Here is a 25,696-nt window from a genome sequence, read left to right on the forward strand (position 1 = left end):
ACAATTTCGGAATCAACCATGCAATCTGTCAATGCAGTGCACAATTATGAAAGTAAGTGAAAATTGGGGAGAGGTGCATTAATCCTGTCTGAACACAGTGGTGTTTGCTTTTACTGAAATTCAGCAAATTGTCTGGAACAACGTACCATGAAACTCATTGTACTTCTCTTTAGTTCCACATGCACACAATACGGTATTATACAATAGTATTACGCTTCTAAACACAGGAAGAGTCACTATTTTCTAAAGCGTTTCAAAAAACCATTTTATATGAAAGACTTATAAATATTTTGTTATATTTAGTCAGCTGTCCAGCACCGAAATAAGTTCCAGCCCAATTTCAAGGAATACATAAGCAGTCAACAACAACAACAACTTGCACTTATGTAGCAAACTCCATGCCGGGTAAAGTTTCAGAGTGCTTAACAGTGGCGCAGCCTGACTCCGAGCTGGAGGAAGGGGTGAGGCCGTAAGCACAGTCAAACAGGAAAGTTTTCAGATGGGACTTTAAGGAAGCGAGAGACGGGGCAAGGTGAAGGGATTGAGGGAGTGTTCCAGAGTTTTGGGGCATAGTGGCTGAAAGCACGAACTCCAATGGTGGGGCAAAGAGTGCGAAGGTCAAGCAAGAGGCCAGTGCCAGTCGAGTGGATGCACCGGGTGGTGGAATGGGGAGTGAGGAGGTCGGAGAGGTAGGGCTATGCCAGGGAGTGAATGGATTTGAACACGAGCGTCTCTCAGTCTACTGAGAGATACGTTTGGCTCAGTGTGTGTACTAGAATTTAATGGAAATGGCAGATTGGAATCTATTATGTTTGGATCAGGGATGCATTTATTTAGTTTTCACTGTACTCCAGTAGCACAGCATTTAAAGAATGAAAGGAGACACATCTTACCTTTAAACCAACTGCCCCTGGAAGACCATTTCTTCCATGAATTCCAGGTTCTCCCTAAAAGAAAAGGAAAGTGAATAAATATTTAATTGGGTGGTATCATTATTTCAGCACAGTATAATGATTTTATGCATAATAATACTGTATTATTTTCCTTCAGTGTGTGTTAATTCGGGTTATTACCAAAATTAAAAGTACCAATAGCTTCCATTCAACAAATTTATAACAAAAATATAGCCATCACTGCCAGGTAGTCCACAGACACACCCAACTCAATGGGTGGAATGGTTCTGATTTTCAGCTCACACACTAGGAAACTGAGAAGAATATGTATTACATTAATAAAGCAACTCAAAACATCAGCGCAGCTTTATTATTGTAAAATTGTTGTACCCTAAAACACTAAACACAATTTTATGAAGCATAAACATTTTAAAAACTACCTGTGCTCAAGTACCAAAATTGCATTGAATATTGAAAATGTGTTATACAGAGTTAAATATGAACTCTTTCAGATTACAATGTGGTCTTGTTATCAACATCCTCAAACACTGGGATGTTTCCAAGCTTTTGAAATGTTGCATTAATTGCAATTCGAATATGTGAAAATCATAGGTAAACACACAGCTCAGGTGAACAAGAGTCTAAAAAACGCTCGAGAGTGTCTCGCTCAGCAGTGTTCTTTGGCTGTTGTCGATTTGGTTTCCCAAGCCACAAACATCACCACATTATTTGAAATCATTAAGCCATGAAATGGAGGCAGCAATTAATGCAACAACTCCAGTTTATAAATTTTGCAACAATTATGGCCTCAATGACTAGAGTTTCAGTAAATAACCACTGAGCGTACTTTGGATAAAGTTAAGGAACCATTTATAATGTCAGGAACAAGTGCTCTGGCAAAAAATACTATGAGAAACATTTTATTGAAAGATCAAGACGATCACATATTGTATACAATTTTCTTAATATGCAAATGACTTACTCTCGGGCCACGAAGACCAAGAGCCCCCAGCGATCCTTTTTCACCTTTGCTGCCCTGTAATGAAATTCATCGGCAATATTAACTCTTAACAATTTATCCACAAGCTAGGTATTTCAAGTCTCTACACGAGCATTCCTGTGGAAACCAGGTTGTTGAAATCAGACATCATAGAGGTTTGTGTAGTGTGAATTGTACACAAGTACAGCTCCAGATATCTGGGGTGATTTCAGAAACAGTGTGATTCACTCTCAGTGAAATAGAAATGGTGACAGGTAAGAATTGCCTGCGCTCTCTAACCATTCTTTTTCAAAGTTGTCACATTATGAACCTATTTTTAATGTTACTAAATAGTTAACTGCTGGTCTGGCTTTTACAACAACAAAATTACATTTGTAGAGCGCCTTTCACGTCAGGAGGACGTCCCAAAGAGTTGGACCTCCTCCCGACGTGCTTTATTTACTATGATTAAGAAGAACCAGCACCAGTATTCAATGCAGTTTTGTATTTTAATTAAGCAGGTACACGTCACATGCGGTCAGAAAGGAGTCATGGCTGCAATGACTACACCATTATGTTTACCTAGATACATTACACAATACCTAAGAAACAAAAGTGAAATTACTGTAGAAACAACCACATACTTTACTTCCAGATAGTCCCAACATTCCTGGACGGCCAGGCTGTCCTTCAGGTCCCTTGAGAGGTTTCAAAGAAGATAAGTGAGTGCTTTGTCTTAAATCTTATGTTCTGACACAATGCAGAATGGGGGTGTAAATTTGTACAATATTGCAATAGTACCTTAGGACCTGGAGACCCTGGTACACCTGGAAAACCTTGCAATCCATTTTCACCCTGAAGATAAGGTCAGACAAGAGGTGGGAATTATTCCTAGGATGCAATTCTTTACAAACAATTCATTTTGTAAAAAAGGGCCGCTCACCTTTAGAGCACTTTCAAAATGATCATCCAACTAAAATGTGTTTTGATCAGTTTTGATATCTCGGCTTTTTATTTCTTTTTATTTAAGTTTTTGCTAGATCAGTAAATGCTGATGGCATCATCAGGGGCACCACTCAGAGGAGATACTTGTTAACGTTTAGATTTACAGCCTCAGGAACCTATGTCAACAAACTAATGTGAATTCAGCTACATTTATGCTAATGCCATGAACAACTCTTCCAAGACAAACTCTTCTACCATAATCTCATCCATCCTTGCTCTATAACTCATTTTTTTTAAAGATTGGTGTAATAGAAATAACAGACACGTGTTCCCAAGTTAATTAAGCATTCTTTGCAATGTTTGTTTTTGATGAATGTGTTCTGATGATAATGATAATAATCCTGACATTTGATAAGCGCCTTTCACGTCAAGAGGATGTCTCAGAGTGCTTTACATGGATTCAAGGTGACTTTGCATTTTGTTGATGAATCTCCTCTAACAAATTAATTGCTATTGATGCAGAAAAGACTTCAGTCACAAAATTGATTGTATAAGTCAATAAAAGAGAGAAATCCTACTTGGTTTCCTTTGAGGCCAGGATTCCCTGGAAATCCAGTCAGCCCGGGTGAACCCTAAGAAAAAACAATTGTAAGCCTTATAGAGAATTAAGAGTTTGGGTCATACTGTGCAAAGGCATAACCATCTTTTTTATAAAAAAGGCCACACAGATGAAACTTGTTTACTTGTTGAGTTTATTGGAATTGCATACCTGTATGCCTTGAGCTCCTGGTACACCTGGTATACCTCGTTCACCAGGTAATCCCTAAAAAGGAAGGGCAGATTAGAGAGATAGACAACAGTGATGATCTTCAGTGACAAACTCTGAGGACTCACCTAGACAAACTAGGTCTTTTCAGCATTGAAAGGCAACTTCTCAAAGAAGTATGTAAGATGCTAAATGGCACAGGTAATTTAAATCTAGAACAACACTTTCAGATGCAGCAAGACAGCCTGAAAAGAAGGCACATGTTCAGGATTGTGAAGGGCAAGGTTAGGTCAGATGCTGAGACCTATTTCTTTACACAGAGGATAATCAACAGATGGAGTTGGTTACCAGGAAGAGTAGTTGAGGACACAACATTGAATTAATTAATTTAAAAGGTAGCTCAATGTTCACAACAGAAAGATAATAGGAATCATGAGATCAAAAAGGGTGAAGATATTTCTTTTGATATCACTTGTCATGAGTTTCAACAGCAGTTGCTACAATATGCTTTAATTCAAACTGTACTTAACTTTCTGTAATGTATTACAGACTAAACATTACAAAACAGGATATAGATCAGTCATGATTCCCTCCTGCATAAAAAACAACTTACTGAATATATGAGACACATTCTGGTACGATGCAAAATATAATATACAGAGGTCATTGTATTTCATTCTCTGAAGGCATTAATTGACACTAATGAACTTAAAAGATGGCAAGATTGGTCTGGATGATTAGGCCTTTCGGCGCATCCGATCTCATCCTCCAGGACACCCACAGTCCCTCATTACTGCATTAAACTGCTTGTTAAATGAGTCCAGCCTCAACCACCTTTCCAAGCAATCTGTTCCAGTCATTAATTACCCTCTGGGTAAAGAAAAACTTCCTGGTATCTGTCCTGAAATTGTCCTTTACAATTTTAAACCTATGGTTCCTCTTGTTCTACTGTCTTGGTGCATCTTAAAGTATTGTTCTGGGTTTACTTTTTAAATCCTATTTAAAATGTTATATATTTCTATAAGGTCCCCTCTAATATCTTCTATCAAGAATCAAGAATCTTCCCTACCTTGTCTAATTGCTGCTCATGGGGTCATGGCTCATCCCCCTGCCAAGGATACCAGTAACTCATAGAAGCATCGACTCTATTTGTAAGCTTAGACTGTGATGATCACTAGGCCAGTCAATTATTATGGGGTGGAAGAAGGAAAGATTCGTCACAGCTAAACCTGTTCTCATCTGACGTTCACACCTCCAGAGTTTCCAGCAGAGATCGCTGAATAGCAATCAGGAATAGAAACTTGGCTGATTTTTTTAGCACCTCCTCCTATCGCTGTGAAAGAAGTCAGCTAGCTCAGCACAAATCAGGGATTATATCCAAGACCTGCCTGATCTGCAGGTTCAGCACCATATGATGTAATACATTTCTATTCTGCTATATAACACTGCACAAGAAAACACAGCAACACTTCAGATCAATTACTGTACAACATTTCAACTACAGCGTGTACAACCTGCCATCAAAAGAGTATAAGTCAAAATCGGCAGATCTTATTCAAGAACAAAATCATTCCGCTATAAATTTCGCTTGGCGAGAATGGATCATTTTAGAAATAACTCCACAAAATGAAGTCTAAGTGCACAGGTCACAGCAATGGTTTGTCCACCCATATTTAGCAGGTAAAATGAGCAATATATTTTTCTATCTTTCCTTATCTTGTCATTTCCTCTCTTGGCTGGTTGGGGAGATATGGAATCTTGATTGGGAAAGGACTTGCAATGCCCCAAGCATTCAGTCACATCAAAGTAAAATAATGTTTTAAGGTTTGTTCATCAATTAACAATAAATCATTGTAAAGGCAGACTATCTGACCTTTCACCTGTTCGTACAAAGAGACGATGTAGACAATGTTATACTCACCTGCTTCCCATCAGCTCCTGAGCTTCCAGGTTGACCTGGCATTCCCTTATATCCCTGGTCATAGGAACAGACTTTAATACATTATGTCATGACACCTACAGGTTCTTTTATCATTAGCAGTTATTAAAAATACAACAAAGGCCATTTGTGAACACAGAAGATGGTCGGACTTATCAGCTATAAACCATACAAAGCAGAAAATATCAAAAGGGAATTAGATAAGATGTTTGAAAAATAGAAATATTAAAATAATGTGGGGAGTGAGCAGGAGAGTAGGATTAGATTCCAAGTTTACATTTAAATACCAAAGTCTGCATGACATCCCAAAGTGCTTGATGGTCTTGACTTGGCAATAGGTGGCTCATGTGAATAAAATCACTGTGCAGACTTGATGGACCAAATGGTCAGTTTCTATACTCTAACAATCTATGATTTTAAGTTAATCAATGATATTACTGTTTAAATTCTCACCTTTACAAGGGCAAGTGGTTGAAATTTCATATACTTATGCTATTTATGCAGCATTTCAGAGCATCCAGAATTTAATAATCCTTGCATTTGATGGAGAGTCTTATCACGTCATCAAGACTTCTCCGTATTTTATTGCGAAGTATAGTGACTGTGTATGTGTAGGCAAATGCAGCAACTGATTTGGATACAGCAATGTCCCATTAATAGGCATTAATAATAAGAATAAGACTCCTTGCTAATGTAAATGATTTGTTTTATTTTTGGGGATCATTGGACAAGACATCGGGAAAAACTCTGTTCTCTTTTATGAATACTGCCATGGGAACTTTTAATAAATTTGGCAAAGAGTTCAATTTAGTCTTAATTTTGAAGCTAGTTCTCAATAACCTAAACAACTTGCCAATTTCAGCACACAGTAAAATGCTACAGAATGTAGAATAAATCTAGATCCCATTTCTCCCCAAACATTCTTTACAGATATATTTATAGATTTATATTTATCTTCTGATGAAATCCAGTGTCTCTGTGAGCTTGTTTGGTATTTCAATACACAAGAAAAATGTAGAGACACATTCAATAAAGGTGAATAGAATCAATGACAAACAATATGGTTTGCAGGAATGATATCAAGCTGAAGTAGACGCACCTTGGGCTATAAAAAGAATAAACGTAATCGGACAACTGAAATCTGTTTATGCTACCTTGGGGAACTGTGTAATGATGTTTTCCATTAGCTCTGGGAGAAAGCTTGGAAAATATTTATCTTTGATATTTTGCTTATATATGTTTACAGCGTTTCTATGCATCACACATTATTCACCAGCTAGAAATGAGAAATCTTCTTCTGATCAGACATGAGAAGCCCAACCTTTCTTTGGCCCCTAATGTTAGGAACAGTAACTGTTTAGTGCACAGAATATCCTTTCCCCAGTTGCCCAGTAATGCATGCCCAGCAAAGCTGAAGGAGTGTAGACATCAGTGACGATAGGATCAGACTCAACTACAATCCACTTTCCAAGAACTGAGGAAAATCAACTTTCAAATTAAGAATTACATTTTTTTTCGCAAATTCTGCATTCTTTTAAATTCGAGGACAGTGGTTTTAAAGCGAAGACAAAAAAAAATTGGGGGCGTCAGATCTTCAAGATGTCTTATATATCACCCCAGCATAACTAAAAATCAATATACCGCCATCTAGTGTTTAAGATTAGATTCCAGCAGAAGAAAGTTTGATGATATTAGCAAAACTGTAACGAAGCTGCCTGAGTAACCGGTTGTCGAGTCCAAAGAGTGAGAAATGTGATTGATTGTGCTTGTGGCAATGAAAAAGGGTAAGTAATGATGCAACGTTGTACTAATGGTAAATGGCACACTGCTGAGCCAGCCAGTGAGACACTGTTGTTTCTGAGCAGGGTTCCCACACTTCCTATGTTGCATTTCTGGATACTGATGGGAGTCGCAGTTTTGACTCTGCCTGTGAATATCACATTTTAGACCCTGCAGTGAGTAGATTGACTTTTCTAAACCAACAAATAATAATAATAATAATCTTTGCAATTGATATAGCGCCTTATCACATCGTTGAGCCGTCTCAAAGCGCTTCACAGAATATACTGTAAAGTGAATTGACTACATATTTTGTGCGCAAAACGCGACAACCAATTTTGCACAGCAGTTTCCCACAAACAGTCGTGGATTGACTAATCAAATTATTATTATTTAGTCCTGGAATAACTGAGAAGAAGTTAACTCACTTTTTGTCCAGGAAGACCAGGTAATCCAGAGGGTCCTGAAGAGCATTCGCAAACCGGCATAGGTGGCATTCGGTCAGCTGGGCACTTCACAAAACAAATTATAGAGTTTTAGTGTGAGAGATATGTTTGTTTCTTTAAAGCAGCAAAACTAATGTAAAAATACAGAATTACTTCAATTGTTTGCTAGTACCAAAAATACAAACACTACTTACCCTTTCATCATCCTAAAACAGAAAAAAAATAACAATTACATGACAGTACATAGCAGATACATCAGAAATGTTCACCTCACCTGTCACACCCATTTCTTTTGTACATTAATAAATTCATCATAGTCAAAATCAGAATTTCTGAACAGAATATGTGCTTCACAAAAGATAATCCACAAGCACAAAAAAATTGTGCTTTGATTCCTTTCAGTTTGCAGTTTGAGATTATATAACGTTATTAGTGAAACTACAGATCTTTCAAAATACATATATTATAATAACTGCAGTCTTGCAAATTTGTTACAGTTGGGACAATAAACACGGCATTTGACAATGTACCTCAAATCTACTTCATGTTAAAACTTAAGGATAGGATCTTTATTTTACCAATATATTTAAAGCATTTGGCAATTAATTCTTAGGATTTAAAATTTCGCTTTCGTTTGATGTGCAATTAAATCTCTGATCAAAATGGAGCAAAGCAGGACAACAAAGGAGGATCAACAATGATGATGAGAGAGCAAGAATAATAAGTAACTGGAAAATAGTTGTGGCTCTAAAACTGGGTTAACGTGAATAAGTTAGAAAATAGTAGCAATGAAAGCATCAAATGCTCTCTTTACAATGAAATTGCAATTGATGGCGCAACAGTAAAGATTGAACTTATCTAAAGTTGACTCACTAATACTTATAGAAGACTATAAGCCATTCTGCTTATACGGTCCCTATGGAACTCCGTCCTGGAGTCACTCCAACTCGCTCCTTCCCTTCCTTCGTTCAAGACCCATCTCAAGACCTGCGCTTTTGGTTATTTTTCTCCACCCCCCACCCATTCAGCTCCCACTCCCAGATCGGGTGCCGAGCTAGCAGTGTCAAGACATCATCCCAAAGTAAAATGAGCTATATAAATTTGAATTGTATTGTATTACTGCAACCAAACTGTATTTTATGTAAATATTGCAGAGTTTAGCAAAAAACAATTGTTACAAGACTTCAGCAACTACTGATCTGTAGGCCATTTCAGAGTAGAGTAGTTGAAAACAGAAAGTATGTGGTGCTTTGATTTGAAGAACTGTATTCTTAATTCAGAGGAAATGGGAGCAACTCAGAAGATTAAAAAATAACTACTCCGGTCTGAGACTTCACAAAAAAGTAGATGTAGAAGCTTGGAAGCTTAAGGCAATTTGAAATTGAACCAGCAGAAGAAGTATTAGAAATTCAAAACAGCATTTATATTTCCTGCTCTAAAATCACGTTTGCCCGGGGCTGAGGAGAGTTCTGTGTCACTGAGCATATGTGCCGAACTCAGATGACTAGCACGAAATTATTGTTTTAAATTTATTAAAGGCCAGGTTACACAAACCCACATCTTTGCTACATTAAAAGCGGTTGCTTCGAGCACCCAAACACTTTTATGAAGCCAGATTTGAGCCATCCAAATCTATTTTCTGGCTAAAACACTCCCTCAACTTATTTTTGCAGGCAATTTCCAACACAAACCGCTTTGCGATCATGCACTTTAAACAGTGATTATATTCCACTATGATTCTGAAGCGGTGGGACAAGTGCAGTATAAATAGAACGTTAGGCTGACGAGAATTATACATCGAAGTTCTGCTATGTTAGTATTGATAGATAATCACATGACTTTAACAGCAACTTTGACTAATTGTAACACCTTTACTTAAATTGTATCTAATTCAGAAAGTTTGGCTTGAAGCATTTGCATCATGCCATTATTACTTGGTTTGCTTTCACTTATTTCAATCAATTTATTTCATTGTGTTGGTTGCTGAATGTGTTAACTAACCCACATATGCTTTTGAAGATTTGTTTAGCTATGTATAGCACTTAGAAAATGCTGTGGCTACAAACCTAAAAGGGGCAGCTGAAAAAACACAAGATTACTTATAAATCTTTAAAGAATTGCCCGGCTTTAACCAAAGTTTGGGTTTGCAGGTCTGTACCAGCTTAAGATTTTATCTTTATTTGTTGTCATTTGCATTTTCTCCACAATTGGAAACAGTATTGTGATATATCCGTAAAATATATGGATCCTGCGTTTCTGTAATTCAATCTGTTTTGACTAGCTGTTAAAGTTCATAATTTGATATTTAAATTGTCTATTTTCTGACCTTAACTGCATGAACTGGTGATCAATCACAACTCTATGCAAATTAACAAAATAATGATGGGTTTATGTAGAATCCAATTGTTTTATTTCAAAGCTTTTGCAAGCTTTCGTCCTCAAATACTTTAAAATAATAAATTGGTCTGCTTCTGAGGGGTAAGAGATAATTTTGTTCAGCTCCAAAACAGAAGAAGATTTTTACACTGCAAACCAAAATCGTTTCTCTAACTTCAACATTATGCATCATTCAAATGAGATATTAAACATCTTCTCTTTGTTAAAAAACAGTGATTTATTTCTCCCTGTGTCCCGTCAAAATCTCCCCAAATAAAAAAAAATTCTCATTAACTCTATGGCTGTTTGTGGAGCATTGCTGTGGATAAATTAGCTGCTGCATTTGCCCGCAAAATACACAGTCACACCACGCTATACCAATTACAAGGATTATTATATATGATATCAAATGTAAAACATGTAAAAATGTGATTTGTAGTTGTTGGTATCAGAAAGACACCAAGCCTTTACTTATCTTTATTTGTCTACAGTAACTAGTTAATTATGAAATCCTATTTATAGCCCTGGATAGAGAGGTTGTATGCGCACACAAATGAGTTAATACCCACTATATCAACAGCTTCATTTAAATGACAAACATGTTACTTGTTAAAAGGAGGTTTAAGTTAAATAAAAATGACGACTGTTGGTGTATCATTTAATGATTCACAAAGATTATATCTGGGCATTGGTCTGTGAAACTAAATATTTTGGCAAAGCCGTGAACACTGTTTATAAGCACTAAAGATATCATCTTAGGTTTTGTTCCTCAAAGCTTAACATAATATTTGTAGAGAACTTAGTTTTGAATGTTATTTGTCGAATTCAATTCACTTCAAAGATTTGCTGTATACTTCAGAACATCAAAACTTCCAAGTCGTCTTAAACTAATGGGGGAAAATTTCACCTGAGTCTAGATTCACTTTATTTATGCAGCATTTCAGAGTGTCCAGAATATGGCAAATTGTTAAATAAAACCTCAATTTTGAAGACAATTTTCTATAAGTTCTTTAAAGAACTATGGAGAACTGACCAAAGTTAAGGCTGAATTCAACAAGTTGTGAATTTCTGCACACTCTGAAATGATACATAAAGTGAATGTGAAATTCCTCCCCATAAATCTCTACTCTGTAGTGCACAAATTCAACAGCTTTGTTGTTGATTCGCACAAGGCGTCAGAATGATGTTCAAATTGCAGAAGTCGTCAAAGTTTATTCCAGCAACTGAACAAGGGAACTTTAAAAGTGCTCCTGAGTGTTGTTGGCTCTTGTTATCCATTACCAGAAAATGTGCCCTGTGACAAAGTGCAGATTTATCACGGAATCCAATGTGTATTACACCAACTCATGAGACTCCAAGGCTGCTGCTCAAGATTGCCTCAACATCGTAGTGTGACAACTCGGCTTGATGTACTTAATAATAATAATGATAATAATCCTTGCATTTGATATAGCGCTTTTCACGTCGGGAGGACATCCCAAAGCGCTTCACAGAACACACTGTAAAGTGAATTGACTGTATATTTGTGGGCGAACGTGGCAGCCAATTGCGCACAGCAATGTCCCACAAACAGCCGTAGATTGAAAATGACCAATTTATTATTGGTTTTGGTTTTGGAGGGATTATTATTAGGCATGTGGAGTAAGGAAACTTGCCCAAGGTTTCGCCCTGACTGGAATTGAACTCAGGTCTCTCGCTCGCAAAGCGAGTGCTCTAACCACTGAGCTACAGGACTCCACAAATACTTGGGTATTCCTGCTGAAAAATACAATTGGCACCACTCCACAAGGTGCCTATATCTGAGGCAAGGATCAGTAATATTGCGGCTTTCCTCACAGTGCCTTTTCAACCCCAATTGTTAGTTGTAAATCTGAGCACCTTACAAACTACATTACAAAAAGTAACATAGAGATCCTGTGTTTCCAGCTGCAATAATTGCATTTATCTAAAGCATAAGTTAAAAGGATTTGTGAATGTGAAGAATTTACCTTTTAAAATTCTTTCACACATTTGCTGATTGATAAGATAATCAACAAAGATACAGGAAGCTTTATTTATTAAACAAAGTTCCCCTCCAGTAGCAATGACACAACACCAGTAATAGCCGCACCAAAGATGGAAAATGTTATGGATGCCATTCCCGATAAGTGTCGTAACACCATTAATCGTCGATCAGAAGGCAATTGGGTAAGTTTGCCAAATAGACAAAACAATTACATGTTGCCTCTCAGCTGCACATATTTACAAGTGTAAAGGACAATTCTACCCATTCAAGGTGAGAATTCTAAATATCTACAACTGAAAATTAGGTAAACAAACCATTTTTTTCCTAGCTTCTGTTGTGTATTAGTGTGCAAGTCTCAGGGCTTTCCACTAAATAAAAAGTACATTTTAATAAAAATCCTATGGACACAGCCATGCACACACTCACAAGCATCTCCATCCTCACCTCCACATTTTAAACAAAAGGTATTCCCAAGGAAGGAGGGTAGAACAGTTTGCATTTAAAGGAGCACTTCATTTAACAAGAACTGCACAATATGTGAGTAATGAACCTTTCTTAATTTATTATCCTCAATATATCAAACAACTTTAAGAAGAAGAAAAGTCTGTCTGGCCTGGGTGCACCCCTCTCCTGTGTGTGGGCAGAAAAAAAAGGATTATTTTGCTGCTAGAAAGTGCTAAGGATAAGCACTCTAGCAATAGATTAAGCTCCCGCAAGTCAAAATACAATGTAATATGTGTTTATATAGTGCCTTTCACATCAGAAGGATGTCTGAAAGCATTTTACAATGCTGGCTGACATCTGTACTGTGAGGTGGCAGCTGTAGAGGGTGGGGAGGGGAAAGATGACCGAAAGCATGGTCAAAGAGGTATGTCTGGAGGCTGACATTCAATTTGGGAGAGAGAGAGTGAGCGAGTAGGAAAGACTCCATGGAAAGTGAAGTAATGTACATTGCTCTTGTTTTCTCACCACTGAGGGTATCTCACAGGCAGTCTCTTGATCACTTTGCTGTGGGTCACAGTAGAGTCTAAGCTTCTGTATTTCGATCTGTTTAACAAAAAGATATTTGAAACGAAATATAAATCATGAGCAAAACAAACACAACTTGAAGAATCTTTCAGTTCAGTAAATACCAGCTGAGAATCATTTAGGTTGCTTTTTGACATTTAATATCATTTAATATTTGGAAACATTCGGCTCATAATCAATACATGCTACCTAGACACATCTAATAAAGTCTTTTATTTTACAATTATTTGTTTAAACAGGTCAGTATCCAATGAATGATTGCTTATCTTAGGGTATTATTGGGGAGGGCGGGGGAGGAAAGTAAAAGCCGAGTCTTCTTAGTGCTGAGCCAGCTCTAAGGATAGTCACCTGCTTAGCAATGGAATATTGGACCAGAGTCTATCATCTCTGAGGTCTCACTAGGCCAGTTTGTGAGCCAACAGACCAGCCAGCCTCATCAGCAAGACTTGTAGAGGTAGACTGGGCACTGGGGAAAGAGATTCTTCCCACTCAGCTCCTGTTAACCATGTAACCAAAGCCGTAATGGGTAGGATGGTATTAGCTGGATAAGCAGTGGGAAAGCTTGTTAGACAGTGTTGGCAAAGGCAAGCTATGCAGTATTAATTGGTTAAACTCACCACACACTCTGGGTCTCCAATTCTTGGCTTTTGCCAACCTGTGCCTAATATTTTCTGGGTTTAGATGAGCAGGGTGTTCCCTCCAGGAAAGAATTAGGGCTTTTGCTTGCTGAAATGATGATTTTAAGGGGGAAGTAGCCATATATCTATAGCTCAGCTCCCCTTAAAGTGGTGACTGTAGACAGATTCTGGGGGGGCTGAGTCCCTCTAGACATAGACACCCACTACCTATGTGCACAGCAATGTCCCACAAACAGCCATGAAATGTATTTCAATTTTGTTAAGGGGACACCAGTAGAAACTCCTCTTTTTGAATAGTACCTTGGGATCTTTAACGTCCACCTTACCATACAAATGGGGCCTTGGTTCAATGTCTCATCCAAAGGATGGCACCTCCACCAATGCACACACTGTGTATTTGTAGGTGAATTGGGGATGGAAAGCACAGGTATAAATATTCTGCAATGGTTGCCAATTTATATTATATGTGGGGTCCTGTAACTCAGTGGTTAGAGCACTCGTCTCGCAAGCGAGAGACCTGGGTTTGATTCCCGGCAGATCAAATCTTGGGCAAGTTTCCTTACTCCACACTGATAAAAATCCCTCAAGAAGAAAAAAATAAGCAATAATAAATTGGTCACTTGAATGCACAACTGTTTGTGGGACACTGTTGTGCGCAATTGGCTGTTGCGTTTCGCCCGCAAATATACAGTCAATTCACTTTACAATATATTCTATGAAGCGCTTTGAGACAACGAGAAGATGTGAAAAGCGCTATATCAAATGCAAGGATTATTATTATATGAGTTTCAAGCCCTGTCTTGGGGCTTAAACCCACAACTTTCTGACTCATAGGTGAGAGTGCTACCAACTGAGCCAGGATGACACACTTTATACAATACAACTTTTCCACAACCTAACTTTGATAATATCTTAAATAGTATAACAATGTTATCCCTCAACTTTTATCCAATTGATTACTATGATCTCATGATTCTAGGCTGAATCTTGTGCATTCAAACTTTATTACAGAAAATAAAAATAATCACTTCTTTATGCTGGAAGTGACTGTATCTAAAGGTATCTAATTTCCACTAACAGTATTTTACTTACAGGCACCAGTGTCTCTCTTTTCACCACCTTGGCAACCTGTGTCTTCCCATTTATGAAGATTGGAATAACTTTCTCAAGACGCTGGTTGCGAATTTTGACATCATCCAGGAAGCAGGAAACTTCTATTTCCAGCACCACAAGCTTTAACTGGTGCCAGTCTTCATCAAACAATTTCTGTTGAACAAAACAATAAAATATTACCACTGTATTCAAAAGACTGAAGTTACTATTTATGTCTGTGCTTTACACACCCAATTCCCCTACAAATACACAGGCGCTGCATGTCACAATAAAATCCTGTGTCTCCAACATGATAACCATAACATTTACAGCCACAGCTTCTATTGGGAAAAAAAGTCTATTATAATTCCTAATTTTGCAGAGTAAGTAAACGTTTTTCCAATAAACAAAGTAAGAACTCTGATTTGAGCTGGCTTTATAATGTTTATTTTTGCTCTCTTAATTATGCAGAATGTACAATTGACTTTTGTAAAAGAGATGTCTGTACACTTAATGGTGTTTCTTACTCCTCCCTCATTTCCATTTATATTCTTTGATAACAGTGGTCAGAGGAATCCCTGAGACAGACATTTTGTGTGAAATTCCCTCTGTCAGTGACACCCTGTTTCTCTGCATCATGAACAGGACCAGTGATTTGTGGGCATTTCTTCCCTTTCATGTCACTGCAAAAGGTCTTTATTGGAAGGTTTGACAAAATGTATACTTTCAGGTTGCCTATGAATGGTAGTTTTAAAGTGCAGCAGTGAAATATAGCTATCAGTGTGAGCTTTACTGTTTCACAGTATTTATCCAGCTAGGACAGTCCAACAAGTTAGGGTTTTGACTTGTATGGCTTTGGGCATGCTTACACCTCTAGGTTGTATTATCAGCCAAACATCTGGTCAGCCATCAACAGTGCCATAGATTACTGTACATCAGCCGGGCAGGTCTCCTCAGAGCTGCTCAGTCACAGAAAAAACCTGCTTACATTCCATCCCACAGACACTTTTAGACTGAGTACTCATTATCAAGTCCAAACGGGCTGAGTGGATTAATCCCAAACTGCTGGTGCTCAAATTCCCAGGAACATTATTAATACTTATAATCCTTACATTTCATACAACTCTTTTCACATCAGGAGGAATTCTCAAAGTGTTTAACAGGATTCACTATAAAGTACAATCAATCTGTATTCTGTAGGTGAACACAAAAGCCCACTTGCAAATAGCAATAACCCACAAACAGCCAAGGAGTAAATGATCAATTTTATTTGGGGGGTTATTGGTCAGGACACTAGGAGAAACTTTCTTCTCTTTTTGAATAGTGACACGGAATTTTTAACAGCCACATGATAAGGCAGAGGACCTCAGTTCAAAGTCTCACCCAGAGGGCAGCGTCTCCAGCAATGCAGTACACCCCCAGCACTGCAATACAATACAAAATTACATTTGTAAAGCACCTTTGACATCAGGAGGACGTCCCAAGGTGCTTTACAAATGTAATTTTGTATTGTATTGCAGTCAGGGATTAGGATCCAAGCGGGAGGTCAGGATTGGGGAGAGTGGAGGGCAGGAAGGATAGGAGGATGGCTGAAGGCTCAGTTTAATACGAGGATTTTGAGACGCACCTTAAAGGAGGCAAGGGAGGGAATGAGGCGAAGGGAATGTGGGATGGAGTTCCATAGGGTGGGGGCAGAAAGGCTGAAGGTCTGGCCACCGATGATAAGGCAGGCCAGGCGGGGGACGTGGAGCAGGCCAGAGTCTGCTGAGCAGAGGAAATAGAGGTTGCAATGGGGTCAGCAGGTCACAGAGGTAGGGAGGGGCAAGGCCGTTCCATGGAACTCAGTATCACTGGTAACCATTTCCACGTCAGGTTAAAGCACAGATCAGGCCTTAAAGGTGAGGACGAGGATTTTGAACTCTATCCTCTGGGGAATGGGGAGCCAGTGGAGCCGGGCAAGAATGGGGGTGATAGGGTAACGGAGCCTAGTGCAGGAGAGGACACGATCTGCAGAGTTCTGGATAATCTGTAGCTTGAGGAGGGAAGAGTTGGGAAGGCTGGCTTGACAGACTAGACTGTGAGTTCAAAGTCCCAACTTCAACAACAACAACATGGATTTATATAGCGCCCTCCACGCCAGACGACGTCTCAGAGCACTTCACAGTAACGGATCCCGGGGCCGAGCCAGGGGGAGGGGGAGGAAGGTGACCAAAGGCGCCGTCGAAGAGAAAGGTCTTCAGCAGAGACCTGAAATTAGGAAGAGAGGGAGTGAGGCGAAGGGAGTGAGGAAGGGAATTCCAGCGCCTCAGGGCATAGAAGGGTGGAGTGGAGGACTCGGGGGACGAGGAGGAGGCCAGACCCGGAGGAACAAAGGCAACTTGGGGTTTAAACCCACAACCATCTGACTTAGAGGTCTGCTATCAACTGAGCCAGGCTGACACCTGGAATAGAATAAAGAATATTTTTGTTCTTCAAAATATGTTAAAAGTTCATGATCTGCAAACAGCTTATTTCTAGCTTTTTTTTCTTGATGCCAGAAAAAACACTGTATTTCTACACTTTCCATATAGTATGTTGACTTTTAGTCAAAGTCTTGGACTCTCAACTAATTTCACAACTAAGGTTATTTTGGAGAGATTTGTGTTACTCAAGGTGAATAATATCAGTCCTGGGGAATGGAACATTTCTCTCCATGGAACTCAGTATCACTGGTAACCATTCCCAGGTTAAAGCACAGAGCAGATTTAGAGTAAAGTTCCCTCTAATTTAACAGCACCTTCTAATGTACCAGTGTGAAGGTTTCCAATTACCATAAAACAATCCCCAAGTCCTCTATGGGGGTAAATAAGACACTCGATAGTGAACTTTACTTTCCCACAATAGGCACAGGACTCACAAGCCCAATAACACTTGCAAGTAGCACACTGTTGTTTTGTCCCTTTGAGTGGCACAGCCAAGTTAATTATAGTTGAGGAGATTTAACGGTTTGGACCCAAGCCCGTTAGGAACTGATCTGACATTATCCCAAACTCAGTTCATGTGGGACACTTACTGCTAAAAGAAAGGAGACATTCATTCAGTCACTTTGAGCTCTATTTGAATTTAGTTCTCAGTGGTAAAAGGTAATGTGCCACCACAATGCCCAGACTCTTTCAATGTAACATGAAAACGATTCATTAAATTTACCTTAAAAAGTGATTGTCGCTGTACAGTACGATCAACCCATTAAACTAACAAGAGGTTGGCTCACTAAAGAGGAAGAGGCCCATGCAGAATTAATGGAATGTTTTTCACACACTGCAGAAATGCCTCAAACTATCAAATCATCAGGATGAATAAACGTTGAGTATTTAATGTGAAATTTCATTTTGCAGTAAATTTACTTCAATGTCACAAATACATCAATGTATTAATAGACTAGATAGACTGAAGGTCTCCACCAACCTGAAATGGTTATAATGAAATGTAGTCAATAAATGTAAACTGAGCGAACAGTAAAACATATTTTTGATAACAGTTTTCATTCCAGTAGTCAGTCTGGCTCAGTCTGTAGCGCTCTCGCCTTTGAGTCAGAAGACTGTGGGTTCAAACCCCACATCATATCTAACTGACATTCCAATGCGGTATTGCATTGTTGGAGGTGCCTTTGGATGAGATGTTAAACCGAGATCCTTAGAGAGCCCATGACACCACTTGAAAAAAGAAGTAAGTTTCTCCAGGTGTAATCCCAATAAAATTGGTCATTTCATTTCACAGTTGTTTTTGAGACATTGCTGTGTAAAATTGGGCTGCTGTGTTCACCTACAAATCCACAATCATTCCACTTTACAGTATATCCAGTGAAGTGCTTTGGGACATCCTTCAAACTTGAAAAGTACTAAACCAAATGCAAGGATTATTATTCTCAAGACAATTCTTTGCCTACATTTTAACAGATGCTTTTCTTAATCCACTGTTCAGCAATTTTTACACTATCCCCTTAGCACTATTCCATCTCACTATAATTTCTTTTGAAACGAGAATTCTTATGTTATAATATAAAATGTAATAAACAAACAATGTAATGGTATTTTAACTATTGCAAATAAAGTATTAAGAGCCTTACATAACATCCTAAGATTATTGATAGCTTACTTATAATTTTGTGATATCTATTGAATTGTACAATATATAGATTTTGCACAGTGATATAATGTATTGATCGTGTATATTATATTGTATTGATGAATCATAATGAAAGGGTCATCCAAAAATCGCTGGATCCCTCCCAGGAAAAGCTGACAGCGACACAATCTTAATTCTAATAAACATTCTAAAATGTTACTGTACAGAACAATCTCGGGTCACAGCCAAGTTCTCACATGAAATTTATAGGATCTTTCAGCAACATTGTAGTCTAGCCTGCACCATATTCCTTGTGTAAGATTAGAAAAAGCACCATATATGAAAAATGCATGTCAGATATGATTAGAGTACCCACCTCTAGTTTAGCATCTTTAAAGGTCACTGTCTGGATCTCATTGACAAGACTAGTTGTCGTAAAAAGGACAGCTTGTTTTTCGCCATCAATTGTCACAGCTGCCTGAATGATTCCTTCTTTTGACAAGACTCTCCACAAATCAAAGTGCTGCTTGTTAGTTGGGCTCTTTAAGCGTAATGTGGCAACAAATACATAGGAAGGAGGAAGGCCCTCTGGAAATACGTCCCTGCACCAAACACACAATGCTTACACTTGATACATCCAAAACAATCAGAACCAAAGCACAATCTGAAGCTTACAAGACTAGTCATTTCAACTGTACTGTGGTTAATTGCAGCAAGAATATTTTGACCAACCCAAGCCTTTAATTTAAGTTATGTTTCCATGGGTATTTAAGAACACAATTCAGGCAATACATATGAACAGTTTGATCATTTTCAAAAACATTTTTGCAAACCAGGAAAATAAATCAGGAAATGAATAACGTAAATTGCACCTTGTTCTTAAAAGCTCCTTGGGATGTAAAGTAAATTGCTTTCAGTGAACCACATATAAAATCATAAAACCATAGCAATTTACATCACAGAAGAAGGTCATTCAGCCCATCATTTCAAACAATAAATCATATACATACAATAAAATTCTAATGACATTTTTATACCGCCTTTAATGTAGGAAAGATGTCTGAAAACAATTCATGCTGCTGCTCGGCTTCCAGCCGGGTTGGGGGAGAGAAATCATAACAACCTGTGAGACTCTGACCTGAGATCGCTTTGTGTGACATTCAGAGGGTTCTCTGTAGGTGACTCACACTATGTCTCAAAGCATGTTTTTCAACAACAACAACAACTTGCTTGTAACTAGCATCCATCATGAAGGGTAGTGTCTCGGAGCGCTGCATAATGGTAGAGTTGGACAGCGAGCAAGGGAGAAGTGGCAGGGGAGGTGACCATAGGAACAGGCGAAGACGTAAATCTTTTCTAGTCCAAGGTGCTATTCACACTGCTTTTTTTTCAATGCATACTTTGTCAACAACTATATCCCCACATAGATGGTGAGATCTTTAACCGTAAATCATACCTGGTGTTTTCAGTCACATCTGTCTGAGATGTCAGTTGAAAGGCTGGCTGTGTAGTCAAAGATCCTGGTATTTTTTGGGCTTTCTTTATGATGTTAAGGCCTATCAACAGTTCAAACCCTTTCTCATCACGCGAAGCTACAGGAATTCTTGTAGGACATACCGATTCTGTCAAACAAATGAAAGATTAAAATAATTTATTGTATTTTGTAGGAAATAATTTCACACTTTTAGCTATCAGCATTTCAGTAATGTTACATTGTTACATTATTTTGTATTTTATTTATACTCTTGTTTCTAACAGGCCACAGATTTCCCATTATAGGGACATATCAATGTCCTTTTTCAATAAGTAGAGCTGATTAGCTCCCTTTATCATAAGGGTGGTGATAGCAGCCCTGATATAGTGCTCTTCTCTGTAGCTTAAGGCATGGGTCTACTGTGGCTTCCAGCAATGATAAGCCAGTTTCCCGCACTAAATAAATGCCCAATTTATAGGTCGTCAGGTGGTCGCTGATGTCATTTGTAACATGACTTCACACTACGTGCAGGATGCACCACGAACAACACAAGACATTGCAAAGGAAGTGATATCAGCACACTTCCTGTACTTAGCATGAATGCAGTGATGTTATAGGGGTGACCTGATGATCCAGAAATCATCATTTTTTCATCCTTCAATATAGACCCAGATGATCACATTATAATCTGAGGTTTGAGGTCCAAAATATCACTTAATCTTATTCTTTAGAACTACTTTGTCTTAAACCAGCTCGCTACAGGTTAAGAATAGTTGGAATTTCAGGTCTTACGTTTGCATTGTTTTTAAAATTTGGAGAAGCACTAAAAGATGCATGTCAATAGGTCTAACAAGTTGGGAATGGAGTTGATGAATGAGGCTGTGTTGGGAATGAACTACAGTTGGAGGCAAGTGATATTCTGGAGATGGAAAATAAGGAGGTCTTGCAACTTCTTTCTCTGCCTTTAAAACCTTAACTCTTTGAACTAAATCCTTTAGTCAACATCCTCAACCCTCACCTTCCCATCCTGGCACTCTTCATGGAAAGAGATTATATAAAAGTAAGCTATCGTAATGATTTTCTGTAACTCTTGACATTTTTGGGACAGTGAGCTTGGTCTTGCCCCAGCATTTTAGTATATTTCCATCTTTCTGTAAAACCTATACATTCCTCCCTCAGCCACATACTGCATATTTCCTTATAGCTTTGAGTTGTAAGAAGTGCAACAGTCAGGCAGCAAGTCTACTACTTGCACTAAATCAAGAAAAACAACTGGCACTCGAAGAGGTGCAATCACTCACCTTCACATATCTTCTTCTGCATTGCTTCTTTAATTTTATCAATAGTTCTATAATCCTCGGCGAAAAATACGTAAGTGGAAGAAGGTTTGTTACCAATAGCCCTGAGCTCCGATTCAGTTATTTCAGATCCAACTCCAACAGCGAATATCACAACCTTTTCAGCACGTGCTTCAACGGAGGCATCGACAACATCGTCCTGCGATTTCCCGTCCGTAACAACAATGGCAATTTTGTTTTTTGCTGCTTTGGATCTTTCTGAAGATGGGAAAACGGTTTCTGTTGCAAACTTAATAGCTCGGCCCGTTTGGGTGTTTCCACCAAGGTATTTAATGTTCCCTATTGCGGATGTTACTTCTTCATTCGTCATGAGTTGACCAAATGGAATCTCTAAACGTGGTCTATCACTGTACTGGATAACAGCTACCTGGGTGTACTCTGGTCCAACGTCAAATCCACTGGTGACATTAATCAGCCAGGATTTGGCCGTTTCAAAATTGTTGAATCCCACACTCCAGGAGCCGTCCATGATGAACACCAAGTCATTCACTGCTGTCCTGCATCCTGTCGAGAGAGTAAAAAATGATTGGACTTTATTTGAATGCACAAAATCATTAAATAAATAAATGGGTGAATATTGAAGAATAAATGTCTCAAGGGTCATTTCAATATTGGAGATTTTTTTTCTCCAGAAGCAGTTCAGCAAAACTTATCGCCTATGTAGGATTTAAAAAATGCGAATGCTGGTCAATGTTCAACAGTAAGACATTTACCCCGTGTCCCTGGAGACTAAAACCCTGCAGATGTTTTAATGAACAAGTAACCCAAAAAACATGTAACACATGCCTTCTTCGTCAGGCTGGATGGCATTGTGTGGAAAAGATAATGATCATTAGAATAAGGAAAAGGTAGAGCCCTACAATGTTCTAAAACACACTCAGCAAAATTCATAGATTATGAAAACTATAGCTTAGAGAAAACTAACTTCTGTGGTGGGTATGCTTTTTTGAACAAACCAACATATTTTTCTAAGAATATTGGAGACTTTTTTGTATCCACCAGAAAAATGGGCTTTTCACACACGAAGACTTACACTTGTTACTCCTTGGGAAGAAGCATAGAAACTTAGCCAGAGACATATTTACGTTACTCTCTTTGTGTCTGCCCTTTGGAAATGTAATATCATAAGGCTACAGTAAAGTTTCAAAACATCTCCAAAGTAATTTTTGTATTTTTCTTACCTGCTGAGCATCGTTACATTTTAGAATAACTCTTTTTTGTGACTCACTTTGCAATAGTGCCAAACTAGGTGCTACATTAAATGCAAATATTTATTATTTATGAATATATCAATTACAGGTTGTTAAAACTTAATCATACCTTTTAATTGTGTGAATTCACTTAGTACAAATGCTAAACCATATATAAATAATACACGCATACAGTACTTACCCGCTCTTATTTCACCATCTGGCTCAGCAGGAAATATCAAATGTGATGATAAAAGCATCAATAAAACTCTTAATATACATGGCTTCATTGTACGTTAAGGAACTTGTTAACTGTTACTCCTGTAAAGCAAATGAAAAAAACCTTTTATAAGTATTTTACAGATCCCCAGCTCTCAACTCAAGAACCTGAGGTGAGTTAGCTTTCTTTTTGAGAAACAAGCAAAGATCCCAGTCAAATTGCTATAGCAAATGCTGTGGCTCCCAAACTAATTTTTGTAACATAAATCAAAAAATTGGTGGAAAATTCTACTCTTTGTATATTTTTAAGTTCAAGTCATGCACTTTGGAAAAGGACAACTGAGATACTGAAGCACAAAGATGGACACTAAAGAGTTTGCAGTTTCAAAAGTCTGTGAAGTTATGTGGCTAAACTTACTATAAATGCCTAACTTGTTTCTGGAATACCTCCAATATCATCAGATGGTTAACACATTTGCAGGATGTATCCTTGCAGCAATAAAGAAATTTCTTGGGGATCATTTAACTTTGTGATTCTTTGTGAAAGTTACTACATATTAAAATGAAAGTTTAAATTCAAATAATTCGTTTTAAAAGTACATTAATAATAGTTCACAAGTCTCAAAGAAAAACAGAAAATATACTTTTTTTTCTACGGAATACAGAATAAAACGAAGACTGCTGATAAAGCAGGTGATGGGGAGAAATTTCTAGTTTCTCTAACAATGACCATCTGCTTCCTTCCCTTCAGCCAATTCAACTTTAGTCATATGTAAACATTATTAAAAATTCTGAGTCTATGTCTTGCCTTTGATACCCACTGATCTCAGTTAAAGGTAGAGTAGATTATACATCATGTGTGAAGATGCAAGTTTGATGGGCTGAATATAATAATTATAATAATGACCATTCTTTAGTCCATGCTTTATGTTTTTTTTGTATCATACAATGGAAAAACAAATGTTTCCAGCATGGATTAATAATTCAATAATGTACCACTTATTAAACTTTCTAGCAATGTATCCTAGGGCTAACAATTTCATGTTTTATTTGTTTCATATTCACAGGTCAGTAATCTCTAACATGCCACATTCTTTACAGGTTGTCAGATCTCTATAGTCACCAACACATGATAAAATGTCATCACACAATGACCAAGAATACACAGAGGAACTCTTGCATCTATGATGTAACATGATCTTTTCTAAAATTCCTTTCTTTAATCATTTATTTCTCTTGCCTTCTCATCTCTTGCATTTTATTTTTGGTTTTGTTTCATTTCATAATCATACTTGTTAGCTGCTCTTCCAGCAATCATCCATAGATCCACACTGCACCTTACTAAGCCAGTCTGGAATCTTGGCATCTTGTTTGATCTTCAACTATCCTCTCTGCCTTCCCCCACCACTGCAACATCGCCGGCTCCGCCACTGTCTCACACCGCAGGCAACCAAATCCCTCATACATGCATTCATTAGATCAAGGCTCGACTATGCAAACTCCTTGCTTGTCAACCTCCCCAACTCCTCCCTCCATAGGCTGCAGATCATCCAGAACACTGCAGCCCGTGTCCTCTCCCGCACTAGGGTCCGTGACCTTATCACCCCCAACCTAGCCTGACTCCACTGACTTCCCATCACATGGAGGATACAGTTCAAGATCCTGATCCTCACCTTCAAAGCCCTCCATGGACTTACTCCCTCCCTACCTCTGCAGCCTCCTAACCTCCTACCAACCTGCCCGCTCCCACCGCTCAGTGGGCTACAGCCTGCTTCACATTCCCCACCTTGCTCACCTCACGATTGGCAGGCGAGCCTTCTGCCACTCTCCCGACGTGAAAGGTGCTATACAAATGTAATTTTGTTGTTGTTGTATCTCATATGTGCATGAATTAAAATTGCCCACAAAACACAGTCATTCCACTTTACAGTAAATCCAGTGAAGCAATTTGAGACATCCTTCTGATGTGATCTGACAGTAAAGTATCTTAGACTAACTCTTAAATCATGCAAATGAAGCAGAACCTAACCCATTTCTTCTTTGAAACAAAGTGGGGGGAGGGGGTTGCAACAAATACAATTTCACATACATTACTGTATTGCATTGTCTTTTTTTACAAAGGCAGAATTTGTGGTGTATGTACCTTCCCACAAACAAACCACATACATTAACAATCAGCATTTTAGCACCACCTGATTTCATACATCTGTGTTATTGGGATTATTTTATTTATTAAACTAGAGGAATATCATAGCTTTAACATACACAATTTTGACACAATACAGTATCTAGACCAAATGAAGAGCAGCCCTGATTGAACCCAAAATACTTTGTTTTGGCATGGTTCAACAAGATACAGTATCAATTCCAGTGTTGTGCATTGTCTGATTTAATGCATTTAACAAACGTGCTGTGCATAAAATTATGGGCAATCCACCCAAGATCAGTGTACATCCTTATTATT

The 25,696-nt window shown here is 38.2% G+C and overlaps 1 protein-coding gene across 1 annotated transcript in view; it reads right to left on the reverse strand.

Moving 5' to 3' along the window:
• LOC103185105 (collagen alpha-1(XXI) chain-like) overlaps nt 1-23,303 on the reverse strand; it is a 71,455-nt gene extending 48,152 nt beyond the window's left edge. Inside the window, exons 1-15 of the mRNA XM_042346993.1 lie at nt 23,216-23,303; nt 21,767-22,327; nt 20,448-20,613; nt 19,368-19,593; nt 14,888-15,061; nt 13,098-13,175; nt 7,942-7,953; nt 7,730-7,813; nt 6,622-6,627; nt 5,505-5,558; nt 3,587-3,640; nt 3,396-3,449; nt 2,674-2,727; nt 1,876-1,929; nt 894-947 (exon numbers count right to left, since the gene is read on the reverse strand). Of these exons, the coding sequence (XP_042202927.1) occupies nt 894-947; nt 1,876-1,929; nt 2,674-2,727; nt 3,396-3,449; nt 3,587-3,640; nt 5,505-5,558; nt 6,622-6,627; nt 7,730-7,813; nt 7,942-7,953; nt 13,098-13,175; nt 14,888-15,061; nt 19,368-19,593; nt 20,448-20,613; nt 21,767-22,327; nt 23,216-23,303 (1,719 nt within the window). The remainder of the gene's footprint in view (nt 1-893; nt 948-1,875; nt 1,930-2,673; nt 2,728-3,395; nt 3,450-3,586; nt 3,641-5,504; nt 5,559-6,621; nt 6,628-7,729; nt 7,814-7,941; nt 7,954-13,097; nt 13,176-14,887; nt 15,062-19,367; nt 19,594-20,447; nt 20,614-21,766; nt 22,328-23,215) is intronic.
• Nucleotides 23,304-25,696: the final 2,393 nt, after the last annotated feature.

The sequence above is a fragment of the Callorhinchus milii genome, unplaced genomic scaffold (assembly GCF_018977255.1).
Source record: "Callorhinchus milii isolate IMCB2004 unplaced genomic scaffold, IMCB_Cmil_1.0 Scaffold2, whole genome shotgun sequence".
NCBI lineage: Eukaryota > Metazoa > Chordata > Chondrichthyes > Chimaeriformes > Callorhinchidae > Callorhinchus > Callorhinchus milii.